The following is an 18,464-nucleotide window of genomic DNA, read 5'->3' on the forward strand; positions in this document are numbered from 1 at the left end:
AAAAAAAAAAAGCAAGGAGGTAGGTTTGGCAGTGAAGACAGGCAAGCTACTGCCTCTAACGGGGTTCTGTACTTTATCTCTTTTAGGGGTTAATCATTTCTCCCACCTCCTCAGCAAGTCTTCAGGCGAATCAGATTTTCTGTAGTTGGTCTCCAGGCCTGATGATGAACTCTGTAACTCTTTGGGGGTGGGGGGGTGGGGAGACAACAATGTATTCTCTTCTAATCTTTAAACCAGATAATATCAAGTAGCCATGTGAGGCCAGAGGCTTATTTTATTCTTTTGACGAAGCTTCCACTTACTGAGACTTAACAAAGCCTCTCTAGCTCTACCTATTCATATGGTAATTAAAACCCTAAGGAGTAGCAAATCTCGTGTTTATCTTTCAGGTGTTACTAGGGAAATAGGAGGTGGAGTCCAAAGGCAACTAAGAGGGAGGGGCAGGCATCCTTATTGGTCACTAAAGCTAATCTAAAGCAAAAAGTCTCTACTGCTCATCCCTGTAATGCCATCCCTTCCAGAGTGAAGACCCTAAAAACATCTAGGTTCTGGGTGGAAGTTGGAGTGTAGAGGAGTTTAAGGTTTCCATTTTTGTGGACTTGCAAGCTTCGAGCAAGTGATTTGGGGGGTCCCACATAAATCTCAACAGGGCCATCTGAGTACATATAAACTGCAAATAAGATAATAAAGTTAAGGCAAATATTGAGTGGATAAAATTCAAATATCAATAGCAACATTACTAAGATTATAATAGCTATAAGCCATTGTTTGCCATACAAATCAGAGATTCAATTTCAAGGATCCAAAAAAGGATAGTGGTGCCTGGACTGGAGTTTAGTTAACACCCTCACATACAGCTTTGCAGGCAAGGTTGCTAATTTTAGAGAAGAGAGACCAAGAAACCAGAGCACCCGTCTGGCATTTCTGGCCTCCAGCCAGGACAAAGCCAAGGATAAATTTGGCTTCCGGCTTGGGACAAGAACGGAACTGCTGCTTTTAGGGTCTCCTTGTCCTAAAAAATATCATTGACCAATTTCTCCTGGTCTCCTCACATTGCTCTGGTATTTTGTCCAAGTCTTTCTCTGCCTCAAGGAGATCATCTCTAGTCTCCTGGCACAGATCAGGAAACTTACAAAGCAGAGAGAGAGAGCATTATGTGTGATGTTAATAAGCTTCCAGAAAGTTGTTGTTGACTCTGACACTTATCTAAGAAGATTGCGATTGTAACACTCCTGTGATACTTGTATGAAATGAAGTCTCTGGTTTCCAGCTGGTTTCTATGTGGTCATGAGGGTGGAGGCCCATGACTGCATGAGGGTGGAGGCCCACGACTGCATTTTTCTCCATAGGTGAGGAGGATGAGATTGAACTTCCATCTGTTTTCACCATGAAGGAACACAGGAAGAAAAGTGTCTGTAGGCGAGAAAATGATTTTTACCAGACCCACGTTGCCACCTTGATATTCAAATGTTAGAGCTGCCTACAAAGTACTCATTACACCATATACTGTTAGCACTCATGAACTGAGTAAGACAGAATTGTCAAAAATGCCCAAAGCATTTTTGTATAATAGTCAATTCACAGTGAAGAGTGTGAGGCCTACCCTCCTAAGCAGAACGATGAGCCAAATAAGACTTAACATCTGTCAGAAAAAAAAAATGTAACTTAAGCAAAAATAAAAATAAAAATTTTGACTTATATTGTCAAGAAAGTGATTCTTCTAGAGGGTAGAAGCAACTGTGGAATGCCAGATAAGTGACCATATAATCAAAGGCCTGGAGCCACGTGTTAGTGAGTTTGGTCAGGGAAAAAATTCCAGCCACCATCTTTTTCTCCTTCCAGCTGTCTTAGCTTCCCCTGAGAGATTCTTCCAGTGGGAACGACACACTTTAACCACCCCATTGGCTAACCCAGGAAAGTCTTTTAAGCAGAATAGGAAAAAGCACTATTATGGAAAGGTAAATTGAAAACCCAAAAGCTAGGGTGCCGAGAACCAATTTTAGAAAAGTATTCATGCACATTCCCATATAGCTATGCATCCATCTCCTCAGAAGAAATTCTCTGTGATCACAAGGGTATGTATGAGGCAAGCGAAAACCTCTGCTGGAAGATCCTGTAATGTACAGGTTTCCTAAGCTCCACTTCCCCCTCCCTGCTTTTCCACTGAGCTTCATTATATTTTCATGCCTGGATACCATTGATTTTGTACGCAGGAAATTAGGATAATTTGAACACTAATAAGAAGTGGACAAAAAACTAAGAAGTTCTCCATTTCCAGTCATGGCGTTCATGTTGGTCAAATGTTAACAAAAATATGAAGAAAGAAACAGAAATGATCAATACAGAAAAATGTTTGGATTTTTCTCCTTGTTTTGTTTACTTTAATTGTTGTTTTATCCTAATATTTTAATATTATCACTCGTGAACATTAATTATTCATATTCTCTCTCTAAATAATATTGACTTTGCTACCGAGAGGTTTTACAATGCAAATAAACCACTCTAGTTTCTTTTTCTCAAGAAGAAATGGAGATTTCTGTCTTCTGCTAGAGACTGCTCTTACCATCTCCAGAAACAAAATTCAAGGAGAAACTAGGATTTTTGTTTACTCAATTTATTTACCCACATTTAGCTCTATTTTGGCAATGTATTCTGCCCAGAGCTGTGCTCTCTTCTCTGTGAAATACTACAGTTTGTTCTGTCTATTGCACAGAGCGGCGCTAGGTGATCCTTTACTTCCTCTTTCAGTTATTTGACTCTTCCAAAGAGGCGCTGTGATGGCTCAGAGCATCCTGCATGGTCCTGTTTTCCTTAATGCCTTCCATACACCACTTCTTCTTGTTAACAGTGAGCCACTGGGAAAGCAAAGTGTTCTGTTTGCCAGGTTGTGCCAAGATGTGATAGCTGCTCTGTTGCCCAAATGCAGTTTTTAAAATGAGTAGTAAAGTTTCCATAAGCCTCAGTGTTAAGGTATATTTCCCTAAAAAGGAGCTTGTGACCTTGCAGTGGGTCCAAGTCTTACACAAAGGAGAGGACCAGAAGATAAAACTTCTGTGATATTAAAGGAGCAGGTCAAGGAAGGGACCGAAGCTAAGCTTGAGGACCACACAGCTGGCGTCCCGCATCAACCAGACTTAGGGAGCTGGGCAGGAGGACTCAGACTGGTAAGTTGCCTGTTCTAAGTGAAGGAAGCAAACTGCCTCCATATCAGTCAACTGCTGTCTGGGAGGGCTATCTGAGGGGGGAAGGTAAAGAGTCATTTCTAAGCAAAGTGGGTTTAAACAAAAAGAGACTAGAAGAAAAAGAGGAGGAGGAAGAAGGGGAAGGGGAAGAGGGAAGAAAGAGGTGGAGAAGGGTGAGAGAATGAGAGAGAGAACAAGAGACAGACAGAGAGAGACAGAAAGAGACAGAGAGGGGGGAAGAGAGAGAGAGAGAGAAAGAGAGAGTGAGAGAGAGAGAGAGAGAGAGAGAGAGAGAGAGAGAGAGAGAGAGAGAGAGAGAGAATAACCCATAAGCAGATAGCAGCCCATCCTCTCAGCTTCTGGAATGCTGGTTCTGCATTGGCCAGAGAAAGGGCTCCAGGGAGAGGCTCCTACAGCCACCATGCCACTCAAATGTCTTTGTAAAATTAAAGTGTTAAGTGTTATTCCTATCATTTAGTCTAAAGTAATAGGGAGAGAGAGACAGAGACAGACACACAGACACTGATACAGAGACAGAGAGAGAACAATTCATTGGTAGCACTCAGCTACTAAAGTCAAGGGTTTAGGCAGAATGGTGCAGTTTAAGAAAAAAGAAAATTCTCCCAGCAGTAACACATCTGTGTGATTTCCCTGCTTTGTAGCCATGGGTATTTTCTTGACTCCCCTGAATCACACACATCACCCCTGCAAGGGCGGTCATAACACTTTCCTTTGGGCTTGAGGGAGAATACATGTACAGCTTTTAGTAACTGGAGTCCTTTTCTCTATTTAGCACAGATTACCGTCCTCCATTTCATGCCACTGGAAACTCATTTTGAAAACAGAATTAGACTAGGTGAGAAACAGTAGCCATGTAGGCATCAGTTCGTCAGTACCAAAGGAGGCGAGGATGCTCATCACCTCTCTACAAAATAGCAGCTTTCACAAGGTTACGGGCCTCCCTCTATGACCCAGGTTACCTTCAAGTTTGTGAGCTTCCTACCTCATCTCTGAAGTCCTAGAGTTATAGGTGTGCTATAGTACTGAGCTAGAGTTTTACTTTAAATGATAAGATTCTCAGATATTACAATATTAATAAACCAATGCACTATCACATCAGGAAAATTGGTTGGCACCTTTAGAGATTTATGAGGAGATTTTTCTCTTTATATAATAGGAGAATATTATAGTCAGCAACTTAGAACAAGCAATACATTATTACAAAAGGTCATGGCGTGCTTCTAAGGCACTGAATAGTATAAGACAGATAGTCTCACTTAGATGGCCCACCCTTACAAGGCTTTGCTTTTCATGTGTTCACCACTGGATGGAGAATCTGAATGTTCCCTTCAGGCTTACTCAGAAGTAAGCCTGAAGGGAACATTCCTTAGCTTCCCCCAAATCAACTACAGGCAAATCTATCTGTGTGGTCTGGAGTAATCCCAAAGTATGTGCACTAATACACATAGATTTAATCACATTCTGCACTGCTCACACCCACTAGAGACACTATACTTTTACTCTACAAATCGTTCTTGTAAGCTTTGAATATTTGATATCTGAAATTGTAAGAAAAAAATTGAAGTGGCAAAAACAAGCTAGAAGGTAACCATAGAAACATGTTCATTGTCAAGCTGACATCTGATAGCCCAGAGCAATAATTCTTCACATGTGTGCAGATTCTAGGAGTCCAAGAAGCATTTATGCACATTTCCACTTCAGATCTTTGCAATATACTAGGGATATTGTTGGTCAGATAAATAATCTCATTTCACCTATGAAAGAATGACTCCATGTTTTTGACTTTTACAAAGTCACCAAGTGAGTAAATGAGAAAAAAAAATCGATGTCTAGTTATTAAAGAAGTTACTTTGTTGTAGATTTTTGCTATTAATGCTGAAAACCTTGTATCTGAATCCTTTTAGAGAAAGCAGAAATGCCTAATACTTGGCCTGGAATATACAACCATATCTTTTAGTTAATATAGATTTGTTACAGAGTATTCTCATGGAGTAACCATTGTATTGCACATTGAGGATTTGTGGATGAATAAAACAGAGAGAGAGAGAGAGAGAGAGAGAGAGAGAGAGAGAGAGAGAGAGAGAGAGAGAGGAGAGAGAGAGAATGCTATGGTCTAATACAGTGGACAGACATATCTAAAAAACAAATAACATAAAAGACAGTTAAATGGTCATAAGAGGAAAACAGAAAGAAATAATCCAAAACCTCACAAGGACAGGCTCTTTGAAAATGAAGATTTACTATTGGACCTAAAACATAAGAGTTATTCAGGAAACCAAGGAACAAGATGAATAAGCTGGCATTAGAAAGGAAGCCACAGAGGAGGAGGCAGAGAGAAATGGACCCACTTGAACAAACTGTAGAGGGAACATTGAAATCCAGTGGTTATGGACGGTGTAGAGGAAAGTAGCTGGATACAGGCATGGCTGGCATTTCCCAGTGTCTGAGTGTTGTGCCCAGGAGCACTAAGGAAATGCAGGAGTCAGATTCTAGAGAGAAATCAGTCCTTCCATATGACATTTGGTCGTTCCACAAGAAGGTCATTTCACAATTCTTGTGGAACAAAACAAATGTTTGAATAGAAAATACCCTATTCTGAAGGAGAATTTCAAGCTAGAGTCACAAACCCAAATTCAACCATTTTATAGTTTTATTCAAAGTCAGGTCAATAAATCGTGTTAGCCTGGATAGGGGAGAGAGAAGGAGAGAGGACTAGGTGGGGAAGGGAGAGAGGAGAATTGACCAAAATGCCATGAAATGAGCTAGTGGCATGTCCCACCTAACTTCCTTTCTATCATTTTGCATCACTTTTTATAGTAGTCATAGAACAGTACAAACATTATTGGGCCAGTTTAACATTTATTAATCATGAAAGGCCCAGTTTCCTAAAGAATAATTTTTCTCTATGTTTTCCTAATTACAACCACATATTTCATCTCATATCTGCAAACATTACATGAACAAAGACAGTAGAAGTATAGAATGGGGGAAGAATACATCTCAGAGGGTTCAAAGCAGTACACTGCTGTGTTTTTTCTACCCTTTGTGCCGGGCACCCCTCCACACTGTGGAGCCCTGGCATTTTGTAATCTTTAGCATTGGAACTGAAGCATGCAATGATTTGAAATCTTAATGCTATTGATTCCATCTCACCCCATCTATCTCCATGATGGTTTAGATATCGATTAACATCCAGGAAAAAAATCGGGGAAGTATCACGTTGTTTTTTTTTTTTTTTTTCATGACTGTGTCAAGATGAAGCTGAATGTCTCCTTTCTACTATCAGCTTCCAGAAACTCACTGAATTGGTTGATGAAGAAAAGCTTTTCACTTTTCATGAGAAGTCATGGCCACAGAAGTCATTGCTAATGATTTAAAACATGGGTTCTGTGGTCCACATCAGTGGTGGGCATGACAATAGTTTCTCCCATGAAACAAGGTATCTTGACCCCTGGCAGAGTGCACCTTCTCTTGGGTAAGAGGAATTCTTGTTATAGACCAGGGAGAAATTGAGGAAAAGCACAGAAATCTGTTCCAGGATGCATTGTGGATAGCAATTGGCATGTCCATAACTTAGTTAATATAAAAACAAGAGAGGAAGATATTCCTGACTGACAGATACTAGTGTGCCTCAGAAGTTAGGGCCCCAAAGAGCTTGCAAAATCCTAAAATTTGTCCAGTTACTCCATGTGTCTTGCCATACAAATCCTGACGTATTGCTCTGAGGAAACAGAACAAACACTAGGAAACACAAGGAGAAGGCTGCATCGTTTGATAAACTTTTGGCCAAAAGATGATGGAAGACAAAGACAAATACAGAAACAGATGCCAAAAGATGTCTGCTGTCCTCATTGAGAGCTGCTACTCGGAGTCCAGTCAAATTGGAGTTTTTAAGAGTAACAAATAAATGATCAGATCCTTTAAAAAAACAGTTAAATAAATAAAATGAAACAACTCTAAGATGTTAGGTACAGTATATTCCTAGATGACTGTATGATAGTTAAGGAAATGCAGAATAGAGATGTCTGTCATTCCAGTCATAATGTAAAAGTAAGAATATTTTCTGTCCTCCATCTCTGAAAATCAAACTACAAAACAGAGATGCTCACAAATAGTACATAAAATCTTTGGAGCAGAAAGATGAAAAGACAAAACCAATCTATATGCCAATTACTTCCCTAAGTGTTGAATAAAAACAAAATGTATAATATTCAAATCAGGTAAACTTCTTAATTTAATTGGATTTAACAGTCAACTATCAAAACCAAAGTACTAGTTTCAGCTTGAGCTAACATAATGAAGAAGTGAGCGCAAAGACAGTCGAATGCAGCGAGTCCCAGAGTACAAAATAATCCATCAAAACCACAGAGCCTATAATTTTCTTGTTTTATCTTAGATTGAAAAATGACTCAGACTATGTTCTTATGCAGATAAGTGATGGGAAACCTAAGTCGAGAGAAAATCCACTCGATCCACTCTGTATGATAATGTATGAATCCTGCAGCAATAATTAATAACAGTTAGATGCTTAAATAGTCCTGGGACTCACAGTTCAACAAGCACACTTGTCAGTATGAAGCTTTGGAGCATCACTTAGATGATGTTGCAACAATTAACCTAACTACCGTCCACTCAGTTTCAAGCTCAGATAAGTGTTATGGAAATGATATACGGCAGATGTTTTCTTTAGAGTTCTGACACAACATATTTTAAGTTAAGCAATATTTAGTCATAATTCTGAAATCAATGAATAAATCTGAGCCTGCAAGTTTTACAGACAAAATAAATGGGGGAAGCATCCTTCCTGGATTTATATTTGCATTTTGCAGTTAATATCATTTTAAAGAGCTTTTGACCCTGATTTGAAATCATAGAGAAGTTTAAATAAGAAATCATTCTCTTGTAATGTAAATCTATACAATGAATACTCCCAGACCTCTTGCAAAGTTAATAAAAGAAGAGGAGGAGGAGGAGAAGGAGAAGGAGGAGGAGAAGGAGAAGGAGGAGGAGAAGGAGAAGGAAGAGGAGAAAGAGGAGGATGAAGAGGAAGAAGAGGAGGAGGAGGAATACCATTGTTGCTGCAAATAAATGATTTTGGCACTCTTAATAAAATTGATCTATGAATTCCATACAGCTTAATTTACAAAACACATATCAGATTTCTGTTTCATTGGCCATCTCCTGTTATCTGCACATTAATAAGTCTTTGTGTAAATTATGACAACCACATGGAGTGATATCACTATAAGTTACAGTCACCCTTGAGTTTCAAGTATATAATAGGCTAAGTTGGCTTACCAGCAGCTCACTTGTCTGTCTTTCCTGGGTTTACAAATCTGTGGCACTCTGCTTGGGTTTCCTTGCAACATTGCTTGTGGGAATCAAACTCAGTTCCCAACTTTTACAAGGTAAGTTATCTTACCTGTTGGCTGGTCAGATTCAGTGACTTCTTGAACTCATTTAGCTTTTTACTTCCTTTCTTAATAAGCAGTATTTTACCTTTTGTTAGAACATCCCCTTATTTAACCTCCCTGTGACCATCCTATCTTAGAAGTTTTCCTCTCCAGTAAAAGGTTTTAATTCAGGAGGAATCTGTTACACCACATCACTCCATCACCCTCTTCATCCTTGTAGTTGACATGTGTTCTGTTTGCTTATGTACTTAATGGAGAGCTATGCTTCCTTCTGATTCTGAATATTCAGTTTTCTTCCCCGAGCAACATATCTTACTTTATCACCAGTGCTATGACCAACCTGTATGTTTCCTTGTTGCTTTATTTCAATATCAGCTTCAAAAAGATAACTTCATTGTGATTAAGGACCCTCTTTTTTATACACAGACTCGGAGAAATGGCTGGATGAACTGACTCTCTTTCAAATGGTTTCAGTCAGATTATTTTGTGTTGTGGAAATATCAAAATTATGATGATAATGTGGTACAATACTTATGGAAAACATTGGTTTTGAGACCAGAGTGCCTACATCTGAACTCTAATTCCCATTTACTAGCTGGATTGGTATCTGGGAGACCATGAGAAAGACAGTGTCTTTGAGCTATGATTTTTTTTTATATATAAAATAGAAACTATAATAGTGCTTTCTTTGAGGAGATAGAACACATTATTATGGCATCACCTAGCACATAGCAATGGTTCCATAAATTAACATTTTTTTCAAGGGTACTGGATGAAGTTTCCTATTCTTTTCTTTTCTTTTTTCAAAATGCTTAGCAATAAATCTTAGATCCCACTGGCTGAAAATTATTTTTCCAACTAGAGTCCAGATTCAAAACAAACTATAAGGCTTCTTCATGCCTACACATGGCACCCGGTTCCCATTATAATAGGTTATGCTCCTGCTATTAGAGCTCTCCATGTTCAGTACCCTAAAGAAACACGTGAACTTTGAAATGGGACCAGAGATAACACAGTCTCCAGCAAATTTTACTGAAACCTGTTAAAACAGCCTGAGACATTGTCCTTCCTACCCTCCACACTTTCTGTCTCTTGAGCCACAACTGACAAGGCTGGGATGTGTTTGAAACTTTGAAAGTCTGATTAACCAAAAGTTGGTCCTTCTCTGAGAAAACTTCAAGCAACAGCACATCCACTTAGGAAATGAGCCACAGGGAGGTGTCCTGGGCTCATCCCCCTTGCCTGTCAGCTTTCTGGAAGAGTCGTAAGCTATCAAGAAGATGTTTACTTGCAACTGACCTTGTGTTCTTACCACAACAGTGGTCCCTATCTTTGGTCTCAGGTATTGTTGTCAGTATAGCCCATGTTCTCAATTGGTTAGTTACTAGTATGGATCCCCAAAGGAATAGTGTGCTCACCTTGGTGGTAAACAGTAAGCCTTCAGCATTCATTGAACTCAGTCAGGAATATGTCAGCTGTAACCTTCCACAAACACTCAGAGTACACATCTATTAATCTGATACCAAGGGCCACTACTTATTTAACATTTATTTTAGAGATGGGACTAACACAGAGGAAACTTCCTTAAATGTAACAGCAGTTCATGCCACCGACCCTTCATCAGCTTTACTCCTGCATTTCCCTGTTTGTCAAAAAAAAAAAAAAAAAAAAAACCTGGAGAATTTAGTGTTTGCAATAAATACCAGATGTTGTACACATTTGCTGTCGAATCAATATGCCCTCCTACAGTTTTCTCCACCTGCTTGATTAGCTTGAATCACAGGGGATCTTGCAACTGAAACTCCAGGGCAGACAGAGAAAGAGAGGGATAGAAAAGGAGGAAAAGGGCCACACTTACTAGCTGTATTAGAGAGAGCAAATGTAAAAAAGCATTCCCAGGCTAGAAAGATGACCCAGTGGGTAAGAGATCATGTTCTTCTTGCAGAACACCTGATCTTGGTCCTCAGTACTCACTGCCTTAATCCCAGTTCCAGGGCACTTGATACCTTCCTTTGAAATCCATGAGTTACCTCTCTCCTTCTCTCTCTTTCTCTCTCTCTCTCTCACACACACAACACACACACACAACACACACACACACAAGTAACAGGCAGACTTAGCAGGTGATATTTAGAAATATAATTATACATAATTAATGAAAAAAACAGGGCCATGAATTTGGAAGAGAGCAAGGAGGGGTATATGGAAGAGTTTGGGTAGAGGAAAGAGAAGGAGAAAATTATGTAATTCTAAAATAGCCTCAAAAACAAATATTTTTAAATGAAATTTGAACAGAATTGCCTTACTTGAGTGAACAATGTCACACCCAGAACACTTGTGTCACTCAGAGAGGTCTCAGTCAGGGACCCAGAGGTCTCCAGAGCAGCACAGGGTATCCCCATCACCCTTGGTTACCCACCATAGTGATATGGTTAAATCCTCATTGTTAAAAACTCCAAACACTTTGGCTGCAGAACACTGAGAAACCTAAAAAAGTAAATCCACAGAGAACCTCCCCCTACTTTTCTGGCTAGCTTTTCCTTTTTTTTTAAGTACTGCAGAAGGATGCTGCAGAGGGAGACAGGTTATCAATTGTCTTACCCTGTGCTGGACCGTGCATGTCATAATACTGACCCATCAAGCAAGATGAACCCACTGTAGCACAACTATTATACTACTTTCTCATTAGACAGGAAATCTTTTCTACAGGAGGGTATTTTAAGCTTGGTACTACAATCCTGGTCAAAAGCCCATGTCCAGAAAGGTCATTGCCCCTACAGTAGAAACTGCTGTTTTCCAAATGATCATGTTACGTTTATGCTCATAGACCTGGGCTGCTCTTAGTCTTTCTCAGAGGTGCTTCTTATTGTGGGAACAGTAGTCAATATACACACTATTTTTTAAGAGGTTTAAAAAGAATTTATATATAAGGAAGCACATCAGTTATCTTATGCAATTATCCTTCAGTACAAGGGTTCCGAAATGTAACTCAGAAAATATTTTAACTGTAGAAGTACCTCTGGAAGGCAGCAGAAACTTATCAAATTACATACCAATAATATTCATTTCTCTCCCTCACATTTTGTTTGAAAATTTTCTTAGTCTGGAATTTCCATAAAAACATCACTGATTTTAGCAGCACACAGTAATCATGTTCTGTCACATTTTTTTTATTAGATATTTTCTTTATTTACCTTTCAAATGTTCTCCCCTTTACTGGTTTATCCTCCGAAATACTCCCTATTCCCTCCATCCTGACCCTGCTCACCAACCCATCCTCTCCTGCTTCCTGGCCCTGGCATTCCCCTACACTGTGGCCTTCACAGGACCAAGGACCTCTTCTTTCACTGATGCCATATAAGGCCATGTTCTGCTACATATGCATCTGGAGCTATGCAAACCCCTCCAGCTCCTTCAGTCCTTTCCCTGACTTCTCCATTGTGGATCCTGTGCTCAGTCCAGTGGTTGGCTGTTTGCATCTGAATTTGTATTTGTCATCCTCTGGCCAAGGCTCTCTGAAGACAGCTATATCAGGCTCCTATCAGCAAGCACTTCTTGGCATCACAGTAGTATCTGGGTTTGGTGTCTGTATATGGGGTGGATCCCCAGGTGGGGCAGTCTCTGGATGACCTTCCTTTCAGTCTCTGTTCCACACTTTGTCCCCATATTTCCTTTAGACTGGAACAATTAATTCTGGGTTGGAAATTTGGAGATGAGTGGGTGGCCACATCCTCCAACCAGTGGCCTTGCCTAACCTCTGGATATGCTCTCTACAGGTTCTCCCTTCCCTTTGTTGGGGATTTCAGCTAATCTCATCCCCTTTGGGTCTTGGGAGCCTCTTGCTTTCTTGGCATCTGGGACTTTCTGGTGGCTACCCACAGTTCCCTATCCCCCATTGCTACACACCTCTGATCAATTTCCTGACCCTCTGTTTATCATCCTCATACCTCCTCCCATACCTGATCCTGACCCCTTTTCCTCTCCCCTTCCTCTCTTTCTCCCAGGTCTCTCCTACACTCTACCCCCTGTGAGTATTTTGTTGCCCCTTCTAAGGGATGAAGCATCCATACTTTGGTATTTCTTCTTCTTGAGCTTCATATGGTCTGTGAATTGTATCATGAGTATTCCAATCGTTCTGCCTAATATCCACTTATCAGTGAGTACATACCATGGGTGTTCTTTTGTGACTGAGTTACCTCACTCAGGATGATATTTTCTAGAAGAAAAAGTGGGGAAGAACCTTGAACACATGGGTCAGGGGAAAATCTCTTGAATGGAACACCAATGGTTTATGCTCTAAGATCAACAATCTACAAATGGAACCTCATAAAATTGAAAAGCCTCTTTACGGCAAAGTATTCTGTCAATAGGACAAAATGGCAGCCAATAGATTGGGAAAAGATCTTTACCAATTCTACATCTGGTGAAGGGCTATACAAAGAAGTCAAGAAGTAAGACTCCAAAGAACCAAATACCCCTATTAAAAATGGGGTACAGAGCTAAAGAAAGAATTCTCAACTGAGGAATATCGAATGGCCAAGAAGCCCCTAAAGAAATGTTTAACATCTTTAGTCATGAGGGAAATGCAATTTAAAACAACCCTGAGATTCCACCTCACACCAGTCAGAATGACTAAGATCAAAAACTCAGGTAACAGTAGATGCTGGTGAGGATGTAGAGAAAGAGAAACACTCCTTCATTGCTGGTGGGATTGCAAGCTGGTACAACCACTCTGGAAATCAGTCTGGCAGTTCCTCCGAAAGTTAGACATAGTACTACCAGAGGACCCAGCTATACCACTCCTGAGCTTATACCCAAAAGATGCTCCAACCTATAACAAGGACACATGCTCCACTATGTTCATAGCAGCCTTATTTATAAAAGCCAGAAGCTGGAAAAACCCAGATGTCCTTCAACAGAAGATTAGATAAAGAAAATGTGGTACATTTACACAATGGAGTACTACTCAACTATTGAAAACAATGACTTCATGAAATTCTCAGGCCAATTGATGGAGCTAGAAAATATCATCCTGAATAATGTACATAATCTTATAAGAAACTGAATATTCAGCCCTGAATTAGACACTTTCTTATCTCTCCAACTCATCACTCCCACCAAGTCTCAGAGAACATCACCAAAGAGGAGGCAGAAATAAAATGTAGGAGCTGGAGCAGAGGGAGAAGTACAGTTAAATGCTGCCTGCCAGATAAGATATGCCTCTCACAGTTATGAACTTATAGCAAGTGTCGTTTCCTGCTTAAGACCTGAATAAGACTGAGCCAGCCAAAATTCAAGCATATGACAAAGCAGCTCTCCAGGCCCCATCCAGTGCTTCTTTCCTACTGGCAAATGAAAGCTGCTAAGAGGGGTATAACTTTATATTTTTAGGGTGTTTCTGACTGATAGGAATCCATTGGATGGCTTCATATCCATGAATATATGGGCAGCACTAACTGTCCAGTAACTATGGATTGAGAGGGAAACATGTTAAGGGATACATGTCCTGAACTTGGAGGTGGGAAATGGGATTAAAAATATGATCATATTTAATATATGTATTCTCAATAATAGAAATTACAACTTTAAAGTGAATGATTTAAAACTATAAAAGTTCTTGTAGGACAATCTGAAAAGTGCAACAGAAAAATTAGACAAAGGGATCAAAATGTGGAGCACTGGTAAGTTTTCCATATATAAATGGAAAACCTCAACAATGATATTGGATAGTAAGACTCAATAAATAAAAATTGGTTATTAAATAATAACAGAAAACAGAGAAAGTAGTGTTCATCTACTATGGAGTGGGGAATGTTCGAAGATACTATTCCTTACATACATTCAAATCTATTTTGAAACATTAGTACCTTTCACATATAAATTATACTCCCAGGAATTGTTTGCTTTGAAAAATAACAAGGGGTTATTCAAGGTTATATGGTTATTATTTATAATAATGAGATATATGAAAGCTGCATAATTTAGAATTGGTAAATATGTAGTGTGAGCATATATAAATATAACATATAAAACAACTGTTTGACTGTTTAAAACCATGCTGATGGAGAATACCTGACAACAGAAGACAGATAAAATATATCTGGTGATAAAGTAGGGCAGTATGCACTGTGTCCTATCAGTTTTGAAGCTGACAATGACTTCATGGGTGATGGTGTTATAAACAGTGTATATTCCTTTTACTACTTTGAATAATATTCTTAGTTTCAACAAGAAATACTGTAAGTCATAGAAATAATTATTTTTATCAAGTAGACATAAATAAATTATATGGAACTTACTATCCAGTACATTAGGCTACATACTGGAATGACTAGGGTGCCTTTGAAGAAAGGGATAATAGGCTGAGGATCTATCAGTGGTAGAGCTTGTCTAACATGAAAAAGACCTGAGGTTCAATCCCCAGAATTAAAATAGACAAATAAGTAAATGAGGCTCATCCTAAATTTGTTTAGCCAATTATATGTATTTGTTAGTACATTTTGCTTTTTTACTTTTTAAGCTTTGTTGTCAATTGATTCATCTGCCTACGTGGGAGTGCAACTGACATTGGGGAGGAATATAGAACTTCCACAGGATATGATTCTGGAGATCAGATGGAAGAGGATAAATGAAAAATAAAGGAAGGACACAGGACTGATCATGTTTGCACCTATTTAGTGGCCTGCTGTGTCGGATGCTCTGGTTTCTTTAAAAATTTGCTTATATCACTATTTGGTAGAAGCAGTCATTTACCTCTATGGCATCCTCTCTCCCTTCTGTAAATTACATACTTCAGTTCTCTTATTGTAGAGAAAGCCTGCACCTATTGCCATAGTTGCCTATCAAAGCCACCCACATTCTGTGAGCCAAGGAACACCTAGGCTTTGACAAGTCACCCATGACCAGGAATCTTCCTGAGCATGTGCATAAAACTATAAAACAAGCCTGCCCCATCTTGACAATAGCTGAATTATTCCCTTTGTCTCTACATTAAAGTTAAATGGAACTCACCCTTCATGTCCTTTATTCAACACATCTGTTTTTCCTTTGTGATATATTCTACAGACACCCACTTCAGGGCCTCAATTTAGTACTCTGGTTTGGGCCTGTTGCACCATTGGTCCCTAACTGACCTTTTCCACTCAGGTTTAGCTGAAAGCCCTGTCAAAGGAGACATACATTAAAAACATAAACTACCTCTCGCTCCCTCTCTTACCTCTTACTCTCACCCTCCCTCCCCTACCTCCACGTGGCCAAGGGTGGCCTCTCCTTCCCTACTCTCTCCCTCTTTCTGTCTTTCTACAATAAACACCTTAAAACCAAATATATATATAAACTGTATCGTGTATGTAATTCCTTAACTCAGATTTGTGTTGTCTGTGACTTTCTATGCCCTTACATGGCTTATAACTTGATCTTCTCTCCAAACCATCCACCATTTCCTTCTCTCTGATTTGTATCTGCTCATTGTCCCATGCATGTGACAAGTTTTCTTGCCTTCACATGTAACCTGTCCTTTGCCAGGACTGTTCATCACCTGGACCTAGAAGTTATTCTTTCCTTTACTTAGTCCATGTCTTAAGTGCTACCTCTGTAGAATGGCCTCTATGACCACTTGATGAGAATAAATTCTCCCTCCTACAAAACCTTCAACTACTGTGTTTGACCCTTGCCTTTGGGTTCCCATCAGTTAGCAATATTTGATATGTATTCTGCCTGCTCATTCTTTGGTTGTTGTAAAATGGAAGATCCACCTGACATCTCTGTTCTCTTTAGTTTGTCTTTATTTCCTGTTACTTGAATTAGAAAATTCCATGAATAATACCCAATTGAGGGTTAAGTTTCAGAACATGAGGAGTTTCAATGGGAAAAACCATGCAATCGTGCCTATCTGTCTCCAGATCACTGAGACAGAAGAGCTAAAGGTAACAGGTACTTTCAACCCCTCCTCGCTCAGTTTAACCTTTGGTTGCACCATGAGCCACCATTATAGTCTGTATAATGAAAGACTTTCTCTCTTTGCCCTCTCAGTTCTTTGTATGACTACATATTCCCTTCATTTGCTGTCTGAACAACATAGCTGTGGCTATGTCACAACCTTTATGACCTTTCCTTTGACCTTCTAAATTTACACTGTTTCAGAGCTGTGAAATACATTTCTATCTTAAAAAATAGATCTTACCCAGTGTCTATCTTTTATACATCAGTCGAGTAGTACATGTACCACATTGTGAATCAATATGTGGTTTTATTTCCCACCATCGATTTGTGTTATTCAGACATTCACATGAAGCTGTCACACATTCCTGATTTCCAAGCCAAGATTATGACTTCACAAACTCCATAAATGGAACAAACCTCTATCTTCCTTGTAACAGTATACGGTATCGTCAAGGTGAGTAGTCAAGAAACTGTGCCAAGGTCAAAGGTGGGCACCAGCCAACAATCTTCTTCCTCAAACATGGGGAAGAAGCATGTGCCTCCTGTCCTAGGTAGTGTTCTATTGCTGTGAAGAGACATCATGACCCTATCAATTCTTATTTAAAAACAAAACAAAACACATTTAATTGGGGCTTGTTTACAGCTTCAAAGGTTTAGTCCACTCTCATCTTGGTGGAGAATATGGTAATACACAGACAGACAGATGTTGCTGAAGAAGTAGTTGAGTGTTCTACATCTGGATCAGCATGCAGCAGGAAGAGAAAGCTAGTGGGCCTGGCTTGGAATCTTGAAATTTAAAAATCCATCTCCAGTGACACACTTTCTCCACTAAGGTAACATATCCCAATGCTTTCAAATAGTGCCACTTGCTGGCAACAACTAATTCAGATCTATGAGCCTGAGCCCCTTAGGGCTGTTTCTCATCTAACTACTACACTTCCTGACATGTTTCTCAACTCTGGCAATAGAACTGATATCTTGAATTTTCAGTGCATGGATCATATGCATTGCATAGGCTTAACAAAGTTTCTGGCCCCTACCAGGTAGATATCTGCAACAACATCAACTCATAGTTAAAAATGTTTTCAAGTTTTGAGAGACATCCCCTGAAATGTGTGTGCCTGTGTTGATAGAAGGGCACTTACAAAGAGGAAATGTATCTGGTCTTTGTAACTTTGTGAGTTCTTACTTTTCCCACCCTTTATTCCCCCTGGTTTAATACCCTATCACTAGATGAGGGAGAAAGAAGGATAGAGAGGACACAGAGAGAGATAATCCATTTTTTCTTGTTTCTTCTTTAAGCACAACTACTAACAAATTGCTACCAACTCCTTGAATGACCAACAACCACTCCTACCTCAGGGCCCTAGCATTTATATATCCTCTGAAAAGTTTTCAGAATTCCAAACATCATACATTCACAGAAACTATCTGTAGCTGGCCAAACCACAGCACTGCTAGAGCATGAAGCAAATCATAGTCAGCTGCTGTGGACCATCAGAAGCAGCCCCATATCCTCTACCTGGGATCAAAATAAAAAACACATTCATATAATAGTTATGTGGGGTGGGAGGTTTTGTTTTGTTTTTTAAAAAAACAACATTCTAGAATTCTCACTACAGAGAAAGGTTGTCCTCAAGATAAGACAGTCTCTAATTAATATTATTATATTACCTTTCCCTGTTTCTCTACTCTTGGTTCTTTCTACCTTTGTTTGTTTATCCATTAAGAAGCACACAGATCTTACAATTATATCAGTTTCCCTAGTATATAATTTTGCAAGCCTTAAAAGAAGTCTCTTTTGGCATGTGTATTAATCAAAATTCTAGAGGAACAGAATGATAGAATGAATCTCTCTCTTTCTCTCTCTCTCTCTCTCTCTCTCTCTCTCTCTCTCTCTCTCTCT

The 18,464-nt window shown here is 39.4% G+C and overlaps 1 protein-coding gene across 6 annotated transcripts in view; it reads left to right on the forward strand.

Annotated features, from left to right (window-relative positions):
- Spag16 (sperm associated antigen 16) overlaps nt 1-18,464 on the forward strand; it is an 871,212-nt gene that overhangs the window by 677,873 nt on the left and 174,875 nt on the right. Inside the window, exon 17 of one of the 6 annotated variants that reach the window (XM_031367841.1) lies at nt 1,350-1,513. The exons of the other annotated variants lie outside the window; for them this stretch is intronic. Coding sequence (XP_031223701.1) covers nt 1,350-1,474 — 125 coding nt within the window. The 3' untranslated portion in view covers nt 1,475-1,513. Of the gene's footprint in view, nt 1-1,349; nt 1,514-18,464 lie in introns of those variants that run through there. 6 annotated transcript variants of the gene reach the window in all.

The sequence above is a fragment of the Mastomys coucha genome, unplaced genomic scaffold, assembly GCF_008632895.1.
Source record: "Mastomys coucha isolate ucsf_1 unplaced genomic scaffold, UCSF_Mcou_1 pScaffold14, whole genome shotgun sequence".
NCBI classification, from domain to species: Eukaryota; Metazoa; Chordata; class Mammalia; order Rodentia; family Muridae; genus Mastomys; species Mastomys coucha.